This window comes from Stegostoma tigrinum, chromosome 15 (genome assembly GCF_030684315.1).
Source record: "Stegostoma tigrinum isolate sSteTig4 chromosome 15, sSteTig4.hap1, whole genome shotgun sequence".
Classification (NCBI taxonomy): domain Eukaryota; kingdom Metazoa; phylum Chordata; class Chondrichthyes; order Orectolobiformes; family Stegostomatidae; genus Stegostoma; species Stegostoma tigrinum.
The window spans coordinates 51,748,208-51,764,837 of NC_081368.1; the positions used below are offsets into that span (position 1 = coordinate 51,748,208).

General features: G+C 40.4%; 1 protein-coding gene across 7 annotated transcripts in view; it reads left to right on the forward strand.

Moving 5' to 3' along the window:
- dacha (dachshund a) overlaps positions 1-16,630 on the forward strand; it is a 382,639-nt gene that overhangs the window by 284,192 nt on the left and 81,817 nt on the right. For 5 of the 7 annotated variants that reach the window (XM_048544827.2, XM_048544829.2, XM_048544828.2 and 2 more), the window contains exons 4-5: positions 540-712; positions 11,648-11,858. In XM_048544827.2, coding sequence (XP_048400784.1) covers positions 540-712; positions 11,648-11,858 — 384 coding nt within the window. The remainder of the gene's footprint in view (positions 1-539; positions 713-11,647; positions 11,859-16,630) is intronic. The other 2 variants (XM_048544831.2, XM_048544825.2) reach the window with 1 other exon arrangement.

Genomic DNA, 16,630 nt, shown 5'->3' on the forward strand with positions numbered 1-16,630 from the left:
ACAGGTCGTTTCACATAAATAAGAGTTATGACTGAATGGGTAACTCTGCTGCTGACATTTCTTTACATCTTCAATATTAGTGAAGTGTTGCCTGATCGCTTGCATTTGTTCTCACGTTCTCTGGTGAAAGCTTTGCAGAAAATTGTTAATCATTAGAGATCAGATAAGTAAGATTAAAGCTATACCAAAAACATTTTTAATGTCAGCCTCGTGGGTGAGTTAAATATCTGCTAACGGGGTAGTTAGGTATTAAGAAACCATTGAATCCTTTATTATTGAGATGCTGGTTAGAAATTAACCAAACAAAATAAATGCCCATAGGTACTATGCTACAACAGTGGAATGTTAAAATCTATACTAACATTGTTGTCAGATACTCAAGAGTTTTTATGTACACATTATAATAACCACAAAATGTTAATCGGTGACATAATGAGGGTTTATTGTGACAAAAAGTATGTAGCAAATGAATACAGGTCACACTCAAGCAGAATATAAAGACATTAATGCATATAATCTTTTTTTCCCCTATGTAAAAGGACTAGAGTTGCCATTCATGATGATGCCCCACCCTCTCATCCCTGTCAGCCTACCTCCTGCATCGGTTACCATGGCAATGAGCCAGATGAGTCACCTCAGCACCATAGCTAACATGGCAGTGGCAGCCCAAATGCACAGTCCCCTTTCCCGAGCAGGAGCTTCTGTTATTAAGGTAAGACTGAAACCAATGTTATCTCTGTGTAGACATAGCTAGTAATCAGGATTATGTTTTTACCTGTAATCGATAACTGAAAAAAAAACTGATGAATGGTTTTATTTTTCCAAAAGCTATTCCACATCCAGATGTGGCCTGACTTATTAATTGAGAATCTTGGGAGTGAAAAGCCTTAATGCACAAGGTTAAGTTGCAAAATAAGAGAATGCACCACCAATAAATTGCACAGTACTTTGACCTGAAATTTTCAGACTGTAAACTTGACTTTGTGTCAGTGTACAAATAACTGAACACACACAGCTTGATATATAAAAACAACTGTTGGGCCTTTCCTAAAACCAAGATCAACATTCCTATTTCAGTTTCCTCATCTATATTGAATCAATATAGTATATCACCTGAAACAGTTATATTTTTAAAATGTTAAGTCCTTATTTTAACCTCACTTAGGTGGGCGTGCATGCAAGAGTGGTGGGCAGTTAAGATGGACAGTCTTAGATTCCCTTCAAATGGCTGATAACTTTCTTTTTAAAAATCTTTATTCTTTTTATTTCAATTGCCAATTCCACTTCACCACAACCTGTGTTGGAATTTTCACTTCTCCACATCTTGCTCTTATCAACGTTCAACTTACCTCTCCTCACTGAGAATGGGTACTAACACATCTGACCTTGCTATTCTGTCACTGACTTACAGGGAGGTATACAGAGAGTTGTATGGGCACCCGTGCTCTGCAATTTCCTCCTCTTGGATGCCAACCATTCTGTGACAAAGTAGGAAAGTATCAGTGCCCTAGGTCATCTAAAAGCTTGACTATCATTCTTAAAAGATGAAAAACCTAAAGGAATTCTTCCTGTACAAAAGTATCCCAACCCATGTGTATGTTTTGAAATAGAAGTACATCTTCCTCGGCACCTTTACTTTAGTCAGAATTATTCTCTCCATTTCAAGCTCACTCCTTTACTATTCTGAGGAAGTAAGTACATAGGATGCCTGCTCATGACTTAATGTGCCTCCTTACATTAATGAAGTAGTTAGCATTTTTGCACTGATCCAAGAAGTTGGAGCAGCAAAGTGATGAATGGACAACAGTACCTAATAAGTAATGGGATGTTCCAGCTGATTCAACTTAATTTTAGCCCTGAAGACACTGTTTGAAAAATCAATATGCAAATGTTTGCATAAAGTTGCTTCAGGATATATGGCCAATTGTGTACTATGAATCTTCAGAATGGTCACAAGTTTGGGCAAGTCCAGAATAGGCTGTTCCCATAGGAGAGACCATGTTAAATTTCAAGCTATTGTTCACAGACGCATTTTTTAAATAGAAATAGAAATAATACATTTCATAATGCGCATGTTCCCCTCAGATTTTAAACTTTTTTTAATGAAATTACTGCATTGCATGAGCATTTTTCTTAAAAGAAATTTTGCAGACTGGAATTTACTGAAAAATACTGAAGAATGCAATTATTTATGCATAAATCAGCCAAAGACAAATATGAAGAGGATAAAACCCATAAATTGTGAATTGCCATAAGTTAGTGGATGATTTGCATCACTCTGCCATTAACATTGTGAAATTGGCATCTCTCTCTTGAAATTTCCAAGAGTTTCATAACGTTTCTGCATTTATGCATTATTTGTCAATTAAACTTGTCACTGAAATGTAAATCTTATAACTGGCAGCACAGGTACCCTTTCAAGGCTCAGTGGTTAGCACTGTTGCCTCACACTGCCCTGGACTCGCATTCGATTCCACCCTCAGGCAGCCAACTGTGTGGAGTTTGCACATTCACCCCGTATCTGCATGGCTTTCCACCAATGCTCCAGTTTCCTCCCATAGCGTAAAGATGTGTGGGTTAGATGGATTGGCCATGCTAAGTTGCCCATAGTGCCCAGGGGTGTGGAATTTAGGTGGATTAGCCACGGGAAGTGGAGGATTACAGGAAAAGGGTCGGGGGCTGGGTCTGGGTGGAGTGCTATTTGGAGAGGCAGTGTGGACATGTTGGGCCAAATAGCCTGTTTCTAAACTGTGGGAATTCTATGATTCTTATAATTTTGGATTAAACTTAAAAACTCCAAGTCAGCCTCTCTGGTCCAGAAAGTGAACAACTAAGGAAGTGTGGACCGTCATTCATTTCTGCAGTAACTTTGACATTGGCGATTCTGAATTTGAATTACTCTTTTCACTATTTTTGTTGCTCTTTCCTCTCTATTGACCAAATCTTTTCTCTGTTTCTGGACCCAATTTGGCACTGAGTTCACACAATCTCATAGACAGTCCTTTGCCCTTTTTTTTTATTAATCATTCGACTTCTGGCCTTATCTTTCAACAATGTCCCAAGTGCCCTTGTAACCCTCAGCATGCTATTCTCAAGTTGTATTCTCAACAGCATACAATACAAAACATTTTTTGAGCTGAAGGGTTCGGGGAAATGACGCAACAATGTAAGATGTCCGAAGTCAGTAAATGTTGGGCCACTATCTTTTCCCGACTTTACTGAGGTAAGATGATAATTATTTTTTGTTTTAGATTAGAACTTTTGAAGCAATAACTAACAACTTTTCAATGCTAAATTTATCTGTATAAGTTAGCTGTAGTGTAATTTGCCCATTAAGAGTAAAAGCCAAAATTTACAAACTAATTGAAGCTCGCTCTTGAATTGTAGAATGCTGAAGGTCACTAATCACTGTTGCTCGTAGTGTTCATGTCAATCTGAGCAGAGTCTGAACTTTCAGTGTTTGCTGTTGCATCTTACAATTTGTAAGGAAAGGCAATTTTCTTACACATGGAATAATACAGTTGTGCAGTTGACCTCTTATACATATGTTTTGTGGTAGAAATAGGTCTATCCCCTCCCTACCTCCCGACCTATACTCTCCTCGCCACCTATCTTCTTTTCTCTCCATCTTCGGTCTGTCTCCCCCTCTCTCCCTATTTATTCCAGACTCCTCTCCCCATCCCCCTCTCTGATGAAGGGTCTAGGCCCGAAACGTCAGCTTTTGTGCTCCTGAGATGCTGCTTGGCCTGCTGTGTTCCATCGAGCTTCACACTTTGTTATCTTGGATTCTCCAGCATCTTCACTTCCCATTATCACTCAAGAATCTACGCTAGCTTTCTCCCTTCAAAAGGATTGTTCGGATATTATGCTTGCGCATTGAATTTTGTCTTTGACTATATTGCAAACACTGAAAATATACAGGTCTGAACTTTTGCTTGATGGAGAGACTCACCACTGGGGTGACATTATTAGATGTGGCCAAAAATTGGAAGCCCCAACCATGAATATGGCACCCGGCAGTTTTAGTACTGATGGGGATAGAGAGAAGATGTGCTTTGCACATGCACATTTTGCTGAGGTAGCTGTAGCCTCTACTCTTGGTGCTTTGGGTGGCTGGGACACAGGTTACACCTCTTAGGAGTACCTCTGAAATTTCTGAAGTTGTTTGGATGCTCAGGGTACCTTTTTTTTATTTGGAGTGATAAAATAGTCCTTTGTATATGGTCCTGGGACATTTTTGAGGGAGGCCAAGTGCCCAACAGAATTGTTAGAAGTTAGCATGAAAATGTGTGTAAACTAATTTGGAACAGTGATTGTCAAGAGGGCTGGTCATGAAAAAAATAGCTATCAAAAGAGTCAAAACATTTTAAGCTTTAAATTTTTGGGGAAAAATGTTTTTGAGTGTTTTTCTTAAAAAAAAATACTCTTGCTAGTCTATTTTGTCAGTTGACATAAGCCTCGGGCATTTCTGCATTTGAGCAATATGACTGATTTCCCAATTAACATTCTAGTTGTAAGCTGCCTGTAATTTCAGTGTAATCGAAAACTCCAAGTGCAATAAGCTCTTAGAAGTGGGATTTCACACTTTGTTGCTTGTTGTTACAAAGTGTTCTACACTTGAATGAAATACTTTTGCTATAAGGAAGTATGAAGTGGAAGAAAGTTAAATGTAAGATAACAAAGTGTGGAGCTGGATGAATGCAGCAGGCCAAGCAGCATCTCAGGAGCACAAAAGCTGATGTTTCGGGCCTAGACACTTCATCAGAGAGGGGGATGGGGTGAGGGTTTTGGAATAAATAGGGAGAGAGGGGGAGGCGGACTGAAGATGGAGAGAAAACAAGATAGGTAGAGAGGAGAGTATAGGTGGGGAGGAAGGGAGGGGATAGGTCAGTCCAGGGAAGATGGACAGGTCAAAGAGGCGGGATGAGGTGGTAGGTAGGAAATGGAGGTGCGGCTTGAGGTGCGAGGAAGGGATGGGTGAGAGGAAGAAAAGGTTAGGGAGGCAGAGACAGGCTGGGCTGGTTTTGGGATGCAGTGGGTGGAGGGGAAGAACTGGGCTGGTTTTGGGATGCGGTGGGTGAAGGGGAGATTTTGAAGCTTGTGAAGTCCACGTTGATACCATTGGGCTGCAGGGTTCCCAAGCGGAATATGAGTTGCTGTTCCTGCAACCTTCGGGTGGCATCATTGTGGCACTGCAGGAGGCCCATGATGGACATGTCGTCTGAGGAATGGGAGGGGGAGTTGAAATGGTTCGCGACTGGGAGGTGCAGTTGTTTGTTGCGAACCGAGTGGAGGTGTTCTGCAAAGCGGTCCCCAAGCCTCCGCTTGGTTTCCCCAATGTAGAGGAAGCCACACCGGGTGCAATGGATACAATATACCACATTGGCAGATGTGCAGGTGAACATCTGTTTGATATGGAAGGTCATCCTGGGGCCTGGGATGGGGGTGAGAGAGGAGGTGTGGGGGCAAGTGTAGTATTTCCTGCGGTTGCAGGGAAAGGTGCCGGGTGTGGTTGGGTTGGAGGGGAGTGTGGAGCGGACAAGGGAGTCACGGAGAGAGTGGTTTCTCCGGAAGGCAGACAAGGGTGGGGATGGAAAAATGGCTCGGGTGGTGGGGTCGGATTGTAGATGGCGGAAGTGTCGGAGGATGATGCGTTGTATCCGGAGGTTGGTGGGGTGGTGTGTGAGGATGAGGGGGATCCTCTGGGGGCGGTTGTGGCGGGGGCGGGGTGTGAGGGATATGTTGCGGGAAATGTGGGAGACGCGGTCAAGGGCGTTCTCGACCACTGCGGGGGGAAAATTGCGGTCCTTGAAGAACGTGGACATCTGGGATGTGCGGGAGTGGAATGCCTCATCGTGGGAGCAGATGCGGCAGACGTGGATGAATTGGGAATAGGGGATGGAATTTTTGCAGGAGAGTGGGTTGGAGGAGGTGTATTCTAGGTAGCTGTGGGAGTCAGTGGGCTTGAAATGGACATCCGTTTCTAGCTGGTTACCTGAGATGGAGACTGAGAGGTCCAGGAAGGTGAGGGATGTGTTGGAGATGGCCCAGGTGAACTTGAGGTTGGGGTGGAAGGTGTTGGTAAAGTGGATGAACTGTTTGAGTTCCTCTGGGGAGCAAGAGGCGGCGCCGATACAGTCATCAATGTGACGGAGGAAGAGGTGGGGTTTGGGGCCTGTATAGGTGCGGAAGAGGGACTGTTCCACATAACCTACAAAGAGGCAGGCATAGCTTGCGCCCATGCGGGTACCCATTGCCACCCCCTTTGTCTGTAGAAAGTGGGATGAATTGAAAGTTAAATGTAGTCAGGTTTTTAATAAGTATAGTGAAGAGTGCAATGTATAAAGTTAGAGCTTTATTTCATCTAATTGCAGCTTGGGTCCCAAAGTTTGCTCATGGTTCGGATTGGATGAATTAATTAATATGGTAGAGGTCGGGGTTCGGTGCATGGGTTTGGCGGGGTTTTAAGGTGTCACGGTGCTCAGTCAGGGATATAGGTTGGAATGGAGGGTACAACACGTTAAGTGGGGGGCGTTGAGGGGCAGAGAGAGTATGCAAGGTAATGTATGAAGCAGCATGGATGGGGCATGAAGATTGAGGTTTATTAACATTTAAATATGTTATGTACAGCACTAGCGCATGAAGGCAGGCCTTCCACCCAGCCCCCTCCCACCCAGCAGTCTCCGCTCAAGTTCTGGAATTGCCTCGTTCCCCTCCGAAAGCCTCATCCATCCCAAAAAAAATCCCAACTTTTCTGGGTCACTTCCTGCCGGTTTGGGTTCACAGAGTTAGGGAACGCAACTCTGCCCTTCTGGCACAGTTTCAATAGGTTTACACTTCCAGTAAATTAAGAGTAATTGTTGGCAATTCTTGAACAACATTTACTGAGTAATTGCCTGGCATTTGACAATTTTCAATTTTTAAAAATGGGAAATAGTTCCTTTTTTTGAGTACAGTGAGAATATGACATAGAGATCAAATCACAGCATTCAAAATATTCTACAGTTTGGAAAATTTCCTGCAGAGACAGGAAGTAATGGCACAAGCTTTTAGAGTATAGCATCATTGCTAGAAGCAAAAATCATAATGTCATCACCTTAACCTTTACAAACCTGTCACAACTGGCATTAGTTGTTTTCATAGTTGGACACAAAAATAAAATCACTACTTTCTGCAATGGTAGGTGACCTTTTTCTCTACAATCATAATTAGTGGTGAGCTGCCCTTTACCCATGACTGTGCTAATACTAGATTCGCAACCTTTATATTGTGAGAATTCCTACTGGGAGAAATGAATACCATTTTCTTTAGTCAGGTAATCATATCTTTCTGATGAGATGTTAACTTAAAGCTTTGTCTTCCGGTTCTGTTAGACAATAAAACTCTATTCCATTTATAATAGGCAGTTTTCCAAAGTTCTCAGCCGATCATTCCTCTTCTACATCAGAAAGTTAAATAACTTCAATATCTCATGGTTTCATTTTTGTAGGGCAATAATGGCATTTATCATAGATTCCCTACAGTGTGACAGAAAGCCATTTGTCACATTGCGTCCACACTGACCCTCCAAAGAACATCCGAACCAGGCTCACCCTATCCCTGTAACCTGCATTTCCCATGGATAATCCACCCAGCCTGCACATCCCTGGACACTAGGGGCGATTTAGCATTGCCAATGCACCTAACCTCCATGTTTTTTGACCGTGGGAGGCAACCCATGCAGACACAGGGAGTATGTGCAAAATCCACACAGGCAGCCACCAGAGGCTGGAATCTCTGGTGCTGTGAGGCAGCAGTGTTGACCACTGAGCCACCGTGCTGCCCATTTTATGGCTGCTAAAATCCAAAAATAATTGACTGTGTGAAGTACATTCTAATATTGTGATCCACTGTGTAATTACAAATATTCCATCAGCAATGTCGCAACAATATAAATCAAAACAATGTTCATACATTTTTTTTTCGGGCTGGCCAGAATGATTTGGGATAAACACATTCAACATTGTTTCCTTTCAGAATGGCAAGATAGTTTCAATTGCTCATACACGTATGATTACTTTCACCATTACACTCTCATTGCTAGATTTAGTGTCATGCCATTAATCATTTGATTTATTTAGCAAATGATATAGTTACTTTTCAGATTTAAAACAGGCTTCCACAGGATAGTAGCTACCTAATGAGGCACTGCTTGTAGGGCTTGAGTAACAGAATACACGTCGACTCATTTGCTCACTGACTGATAATAGGTTTGTTTCGTTCTATGCTTAAGCATAATTCCTAAACTGCTCATGCCTTAAAATAAATAATATTGCATTAAAATAGTTACCTAGTCTCATATCTAAATGTTCCTCAAGGGCCTTATTTAACTTCTGGTCATTCACAGGATGTGGACCTGGCTGACAAGACCATTACTCATCCATGTTTGCGCTTGAGGTGACAGCTGTTCTCTTGTGGTGCTGCAGTCCATGTGTTGTAGCAAGACCCACAATGCTGTGGGGAAGGGAGTTATAGGATTTTGACCCAGCTAAGTCAGGATCATGTATAGCTTTGTGGGGAACTTGCAGGTGGTAGTATTCCCATGTACCTGCTGCTCTTGACCTTCTAGACGGCAGAGCTCACGGGTTTGGAGCATACTATTGGAGGAGTTTGCACACTGCTGTCTGTGTGCATCATTGGAGGACAGAGTGAATGTTGAAATGTTAGATGGGCTGCCAACCAAGTGGACTGCTTTGTCCTATAATGGTGTTACGTTTCTTGAAAATAGTTGGGGCTCTACTCCTTCAGGCAGGTCTGGAATATTCCATCATTCTGCTGGCTTATACTTTGCAGTTTGAGGATAGGCTTGAAGTAGTCAGAGGGTGAGCAATTCTCGCTGCAGAACTCCAATTCTCTGACCTGCTCTTATAGCCACAGTATTTAGATTACTAGTCCATTTCCGTTTTCAGGCCAATGGTAAACCCTGGGAATTTGATGGTAATGCCATTGAATGTCAAGGTGTATTGGTTCGATTCTCTGTGGTTGAAGATGATCATTGTCCGTCATTTGTGTGGTACAAAATTTATTGCCAATCTTGAATATTGTCCAAGTCATCATTAGCTTTTGGGTGAAGACGTCTTCCTTATCTGAGAAGTGGTGAATGGTGCTGAACACTGTGAAATCACATGCAAACACGCCCACATCAGACCTTGTGACAATGGGAAGGGTATTTCCTGATGTAGAGTCCCACTTCAATACTGCTAGGAATATATTTTTAAGAGATTATTATCTATAATTCCTCAGCAATTTTCTCAATCGTACATACTCTGAAGGCACCTGGCTGAAATGTTACCTTGTCCAAATAGACTTTACTCATGAATGACCCTCAGTGCATATAAGTCGATTTGACAATAACCGTTCACAGCAGAGTTTCATTCTGACAGGGATAACTGTGATCAGGAATAGATCTTTGGGCACCATTTCCTCTTTTAATCCTACCATTGGCAGGTCAGCACTGGACCTGGGTTTAAACCATGCCTGGCCTATAAGAAATAATTACTCTCTGGCTTAAACTGCAAACCATTGAAGCACTTGTAGACATAGATTGGTGTTATCCTGGCTCAATTGACAGCACTTCCACCATTTAAAATGTTTTGGATTTGAACTGGATGCCAGAATTTGAGGTTAAAATTTAAACAATCTCCAGAATCAAGAGCTGGGAGTGTTTGAGGCTTTGCCTCCTGTGTTGGCTCAGCTGAGTGTTTGAGATCATAACCACAATAAACCAATCTCCCTGGTCAATTATTTCACTGTCATTCAATGGTTATACATGAATGAAAAAGCTTGCTTCTCAGTCATTACATTTTAAGGCATTTGTACAAGACATTAGAAGTCATTAAATAAATGTAAATCTTTTGTTTTAAGCTCAGGATAGATTTGATTTGAATTCAGAAATAGCTGCAACCCACTTTGGAAGCATGACCATTCGACTTAGTATTTTTAGGAAGTGAAGTAGGTGGACAAATAAGAATGTCACTCTGAAGTACTTAGCAGTCACCATAGTGCATGAACAAGCAAGGTCTTATGTTGCAGTCAAGAGGAGAAATTTAAAAGAGAGAGGTAAAAGCTTTAATTAACTAAAGCAACCTGTCAAATAACAAAGTCTATGCATTCTTATTTGGGTTATGCTTAAAAATTTAGTGTGCTACCCCTTCCAAAATATATACATATGTGAAACTGCCAGGGATTAGCACCTGCTCACTGGCCAGGTAATAAAATAATACTATTTAAGAATGTAATTTATTTTAATCCTTTTCAGAGTATTTGTGCCAAATAGCCAGTCATCTCAGCCTGCAAAATACAGCATTATTACCTGCAAGGGTCAATAAGGTCAATAATGGAAATATATGACTTTACCTGCTTGCTGACTATGCAAAGCATGCAAAAATTTCTTTACTGAACAATATGTGATAAATGAAGCAGACAATGAACATATACGGGGTATGTTTGTTCTTACACTGTTGGGATTTGTTTTCAATGCTGCATGACCCAGAATTGATTTCTACATTTCCTGGAGTATGCTGCTGTGAGCAGATGGTAAGCCCTTAGATCTCAGGCAGCTCTGGGGGAATCCCACTTTCCTTTGGCTAAACATTTTGAAATTACAAAGAGCTGGATGAACTTAGCAGGCCAAGCAGCATCAGAGGAGCAGGAAGGTTGTTGTTTCGGGCCTAGACCCTTTTTCATGTAATGATTTTCATGTTACATAACTCTGAAACCCATACTGCACCAATGCTTTCTGAGATACCTGTGTCATTTTCATTTTATTCTAGCTGCTCACTGTTGCCTCTTTTCTCCTTCAGCCATTTGAGTGGAAACTTGGATACATAGGGACTTGATGATGGATGTTTGTGTATCCAGTAGGCATTGCTAGTCTCTGGACAGAATTTCTATGCTAAAATTGAGCTCATCATATCTTTGAAAAAATCTGCCCTGCAGGAGGTTTTCTAAAGCTGAAGGTGCCAAATGTTTGAGTGACACCTCCAGACTGACAATCACTTTTTGGTCTTGTTGGAAGTGAATAGGAACTCACAACTCACTATTCAACTAATGATACTTGATCAACTTTCATGCCACTAACAGAAACGTTATGCTAGACTTAAAGCATATGCAAGGTGTGTAGGTTTTTGGATTTAACCATGCTGGCATCCAGTCTACACAGACTAAAATATATTGAAAATGGAAATCATTTACAATATAAAGCAAAATACACTGCATGAAACATAGTGCCAGAAAAAATGTTATGTTCTGTGAGTTACAAAATTGGCCCAGTAGTTGTTCGCTCAATTTTAAGTAAATTGTTATTTAATAGTCTTCCATAAACATGTAGGTAAACTGGCACAGAGAGATTCATTTTCTGTTTTGAACGGTAATACAATCAATAAGTAATTTTTAAATATAAATTGGCAGAAACCACCCAGGTGATGACTTAAGTAAGAACATAATGTTTTCTAAATATTGATTTGATCTGTATTTGAATGGAAATATGTTGAAAGTGGTAAATGTGTAACTTTAGTGTTTTCCACTGTTACATCAGTAATAACAATATATTTAAGTATGTACAAATCTGAATGAATAATGAAAATTAACCTTGTATTTCGGAATGTAGGGAATGCCAGTACAAGCCAGTAAAAGTTACACTCATCTACTTGGACAACCTCTTGAATTTTTGTTCTGCCACCAGGAGCGGGTTCATAATAGCCCATCCCCAGCACCGTCCCTTGAAGACACTCATCGACCTGGAAGTCACCCCTCTTCACATCAGAGCAGCAGTGTGTCTAGCTCACCATCCCAACATGACATTGCCTCTGACAGAATATGTAAGCAAGTTCTTGTTGTTGAGTTCCCTGAGCTATTGCACAGCCCAAAAATTTCAGCTCTTGTTTATGCAAATTAATTATTTCTGGAATTTATAGACTGTTTAACCCATAAGTAATTTTGTGCATTATTTCGCAGCTTAATTGTCACCTTATTATAAGATAGAATAATGATGACAACAATTCAGTGGTTACTTTGGTTAGGGTTTTGCATGCTGGCATGAACCAGGATTAAAAGAAATTGCTGCTTCGCTTTAGTTGCAAGACGAATTGTCTTGAAGTTATGTACTACCATCATCCTGTATGTATCTGTATGACAAACAGACTGTAGTCTTATTTCATTGACAGATTAATGTGGACATCAACGGGCAGAACACAAAAATGACATTGGAGATACGGAGTGAATAAAACTGATGTAATTATTGTAGTTTATGAATCATACCATAATCCAGTTAAATGCTAGGAAGTGACAAGTCAACAGTAGAATATTGGTAAACAAATATAACCAACGCTTGTATGAATATATAGAAAGATTCCAAATACATATGAACACATGCAAGTCGATCTTCTAACACAATTGCCAGTGTGTCACCTAACACATTTATAGTTGGGGTTGTTTGTGAAGTAAAATCTCTCCCAAAGGAATTTGGAAATAAATTGGTAAAAGCATTTTGCAGACACTGCAATGTAAGGGCTTTTACAACTTTCTCCACCAGAGCAGAGAGGTACCATAAATATGTTGAGAAACTTCTACGTGAGGTCAATTTTGTTTTATCATATACATGTTTTAATGTATCTTTTTATTAATGTTTTTCCTTTAAGAAAACATGCATGTAAATGTTACTACTGGATATAGGCAAAGAGCTTAGAGGCTATCCTTCAAGCTTTAATATGAAGTCCTTTCAGAGGCTGCCACTTTTTACGTGGATAGTGACATTCTGAACTCAAAACTCGGTTTAAAAAAAAAGTGCAACTGCTGTAATTATTTCAACAGTTTGTTATTACATATTATTTGGAAATTAATGTTTATGTTAAAACCCATTGAATTTTTATATTAGATATGTACAGAGTTTGTCTGCATAAATATTTGTTTCAGAGTTTTCCCACATCTAAATTTCTGTGCCCGTAGCTGTAATTGGTTGTCCTCTGTGACCTTGTCATTGTGAGAAGTACTCTGTCCCTTGGGTTCTCAGAAAGTTCTCAAAACACTTATGGAATTTTTTTTTCATAATTTATCTTTTTTTTCTGTTACTATTTCTAGAGGTCAGCATATAAGAAAGTAGGCATATTTTGTGATAACATCATTAAATGCATAACTTCAAGCACCTTGATGTTTTCATTAAAGCTCTTATTGAAGCTTTCAGCTTCTCCAGAATGCTGGAATATGGACAATATTTTGGGCAGTGCCAATTTCTGAAGGTGCTTGTTTTGATAGAGTATTTTTCTTTAGCTTTTGACAGTCTTCAGATACTGGTTTTCTTGTTAAAGATTTTTGTTTTAAAAACAGACCAATTTCAGACGTACATTTAGTGCACGTGAGGTTCAAATAGGGTTGTTGATGCATGGATCATAATCATCTTCTTTTGTTTTTTTTGTTCTATGACACACTTCAGAAAACATGTTAAACAGGATGATGTTCAGTTTTATTTAGAGCAAGAGCAGGGCAATTGACATTAACAAATGTCTGGACAGAAAGGGACAGAAACCAACCCGAAGTCAAGAGAAAAGATTTTTTTCTTCGTATTAATTTTAATACAGAGTGAAACAAAATCAAATTCTCGTGTACTACTGAAGGCTAGATAGGAGAAGGAGATTTTAATTTCTACTGCAGGGAAATAAATTGCAAACTGTGGCAAGAAAGATAAATGAAGAGAAGCCTAGTTTTTTTTTGCATGTTCTATTTTTATTTACTTGCTTTATTTGGAAAAACACCATATGACTTATGAAAGAAAATTGCCTCAGAGAACCTAAAAAGACAAGAAACAAATTCAGGTGTTTGAAACATTTGGGCTCCACTGCCTGGGTAGGGAGGAGTGAGTGAGAGTGAATAGAAGCTCAAAACAGTGAGCTAAGTGGCATTCAGTTTTGAGGGAGAAGGGTCTTGACATTGAACATACATTTCAAAGAGTAAGAGGTAATGATAACCATGAGTCAGGGTTTAGTGGATAGCACAGAGCGTAGTAAATACGTGTTTGGTGTTGGAAGGGGTTTTGGGGGAAATAGAAAAAAAATCATGTTTCATAATCTTCTACAAAAGGTTGCTTGTAGCAATTGGTGGGTAGGTGTTCACCTTGGCACAGCACTCCCACTTTATGTCTGACCCAAAAGATTCAGCCTGCAAGCCCCACTCCACAGACTTGAGTGCATAATCTAGATTGCTCCTCAGTACTACATAGAAAATGGCAAAGTATGATGGTTGTTCATTCTACCTTTAATATTTTATACAGAAGCAGTCACAAAAGAAATTACCCCATTTATTATTCCAGCAGTTTTCAGTGGAAAGGCCAGAATGCAGGGAGGACTTGTTCCAGCAAGTCCTGCTGTATTCAGTGAATACTCAATCTTGCGGTTGCAAAACTGCAAGACAAAAGTTGCAATTTGCAGGGACAGACCATCTGCTGGGTATGATATATTGTGATTTAGATCTGGATTTTCAAAACAAAGAATTCAGAATCTTGACCCCGCTCCTTAAAAGCATTGTTCTTTTGATGCTATTTTAAATTTTTCTTTTTTGCTCTTTCATGCAATGTGGGCATCACTGGCAAAGCCAGCAGTTATTACTCATCCCTAATTGCCCTTGAACTGAGTGGCTTGCTAGACTATTTCAGAGGGCAGTTAAGAATCAACCACATCGCTGCAGGTCAAGAGTCACATCTAGGACAGATTTCCTTCTCTATTGGACCATTAATGAACCATCTGAGTTTTCACAACAATAAATATTAGTTGTCATAGTCACCATTAGCTAGACTCACTTTTAATTCCAGATTTATTCATTGAAATTAAATTCCAGCAGCCTGGGTCTCTGGGTTACCAGTCCAGTGCCATTTCCACTTTGCCACAATCTGCCCTTATTTTAAAATTGCCTAATTGGAAAGGAGGCAGACTTGGCTTACAGGCTGAATGGCATTGGGTGCCTTCAGGAGATAGGAGCTGCCTGCCTCCTGACAGCAACAAAGGCAAGTTGTGAACTGTCAGAGCTGTACCAGAGCAGGTAGCTCAGCAGAAGACAAGGAAATTGGAAGTGAGGACAGTGACCATGCCAAAAAAAAGGTAGAGTTGTACCAGTGCTCATTGGTTACTCAAACTTCAGTCTTCCATGTGTTCTTTGAATATACTAATGTACCTGTGATAAACCCAACAACTGGGCACAGACAAGCACCTAACCGTTCGGGGGCTTGCTGAAATCAAACAAAAATTGCATTCAAGACTGGAGATTCTCATTAACAAGTTTCTTAACAAGAGTCTAATGATGAGCAATAGTGAACTATGATAATTTCCTATGCTTACCTGCCAATTCTTCATTACCCCCACCCACACTGACCCATGAAGGAAATTCTAAACAATTTGCGATTCTGAGGTGACCTTTGAGACAATGATTTCCAGTTTCACCTATATTGGGTTCCAACTTTGCCAATGTTTGGAAATCCACCTTCTAGAATCTTTTCGGCTAATCGTGAAGAGTCTGGGAACTTGCGTGATCAGAAAGTTCAAGATAGATGCAGTGCTCCAACAGAAAACATTGTACAGGTATCTGTATGGGGTTTGTAAATCAGGGTACCTTTAAAAGACATTCTGATGACATCATGACTACATCTTAGCACATGAAGGTATAAAAAAAGGTGTCATACTCTATCTTACTCCACAATTACTTGAAGAACATACAGTTCTATGTAAATGGCTGAGTATCAGCCCAGGCACTTGGTGCCTGCAAAAAGTAACATTTTTAATAGTTAGCATTAATATGTCTACTGGATTCTTCATGTTGCAGTATCAATGCCTAGATTCTCATTACACGAGGGATAATATCAGTACTGACGCATCAAGTAAAATACCCTGCTAGAGGCAACAAAGCCACAATTTTAAACTCAGAAATGCTACAGTATAAGCGAGTTACTAAAATCCTAACTTTATGATTTAATATCTATTCTGCTGAAAGCCTTAAGCCCCGTAATACGTGATTTTGCTGATAACCCATGATTAATGAATTAGGCTGAATTTAGCATGCCCTGCTGGGTGCATTTTCAGTGAAGAAGCATTTAAATCAGGTTGAGTGGCCAGTCCATATCCTTCCTTTCTGCTCCAGAGTGGACCTCTAGAAATACACTACGTGTGCTGGTGCTGAAATTGCAGTCCAGGTCAATTAAGTTTGTTAGGAAGCTTATTGATCTGAATAATAAACCGCCTCTACTAAAACGTGGCTGAGAGGTGTAGTCAGGCAGGATTTGAATAGGCTACGTTTTAATCACGTACGTGATAAGAAGGTACTAAGTAAAGGGGGTATATCATTCACAGGTGACCTCTGTCCATTGAGGGTGCCTACACGAGACATCACCTCTCCCTTTCTGTGCTGCTTACTCGACAAAATGGATATCCCCACCCCACCCCATCTTCCTATCATCTAGGATCCCATCCTGTCCTAAAATATCTTTCTGGGACAGCCATGTTCCACTTTAGGATTGTTCTTGCAGTCCCAGCAGCGTACTCTATTGACCTCTAGCTCTGCAAGCCAATGGCATTGGTCTGCAGCACCTGAAGTAGGGACCCCTTCCCTCTGA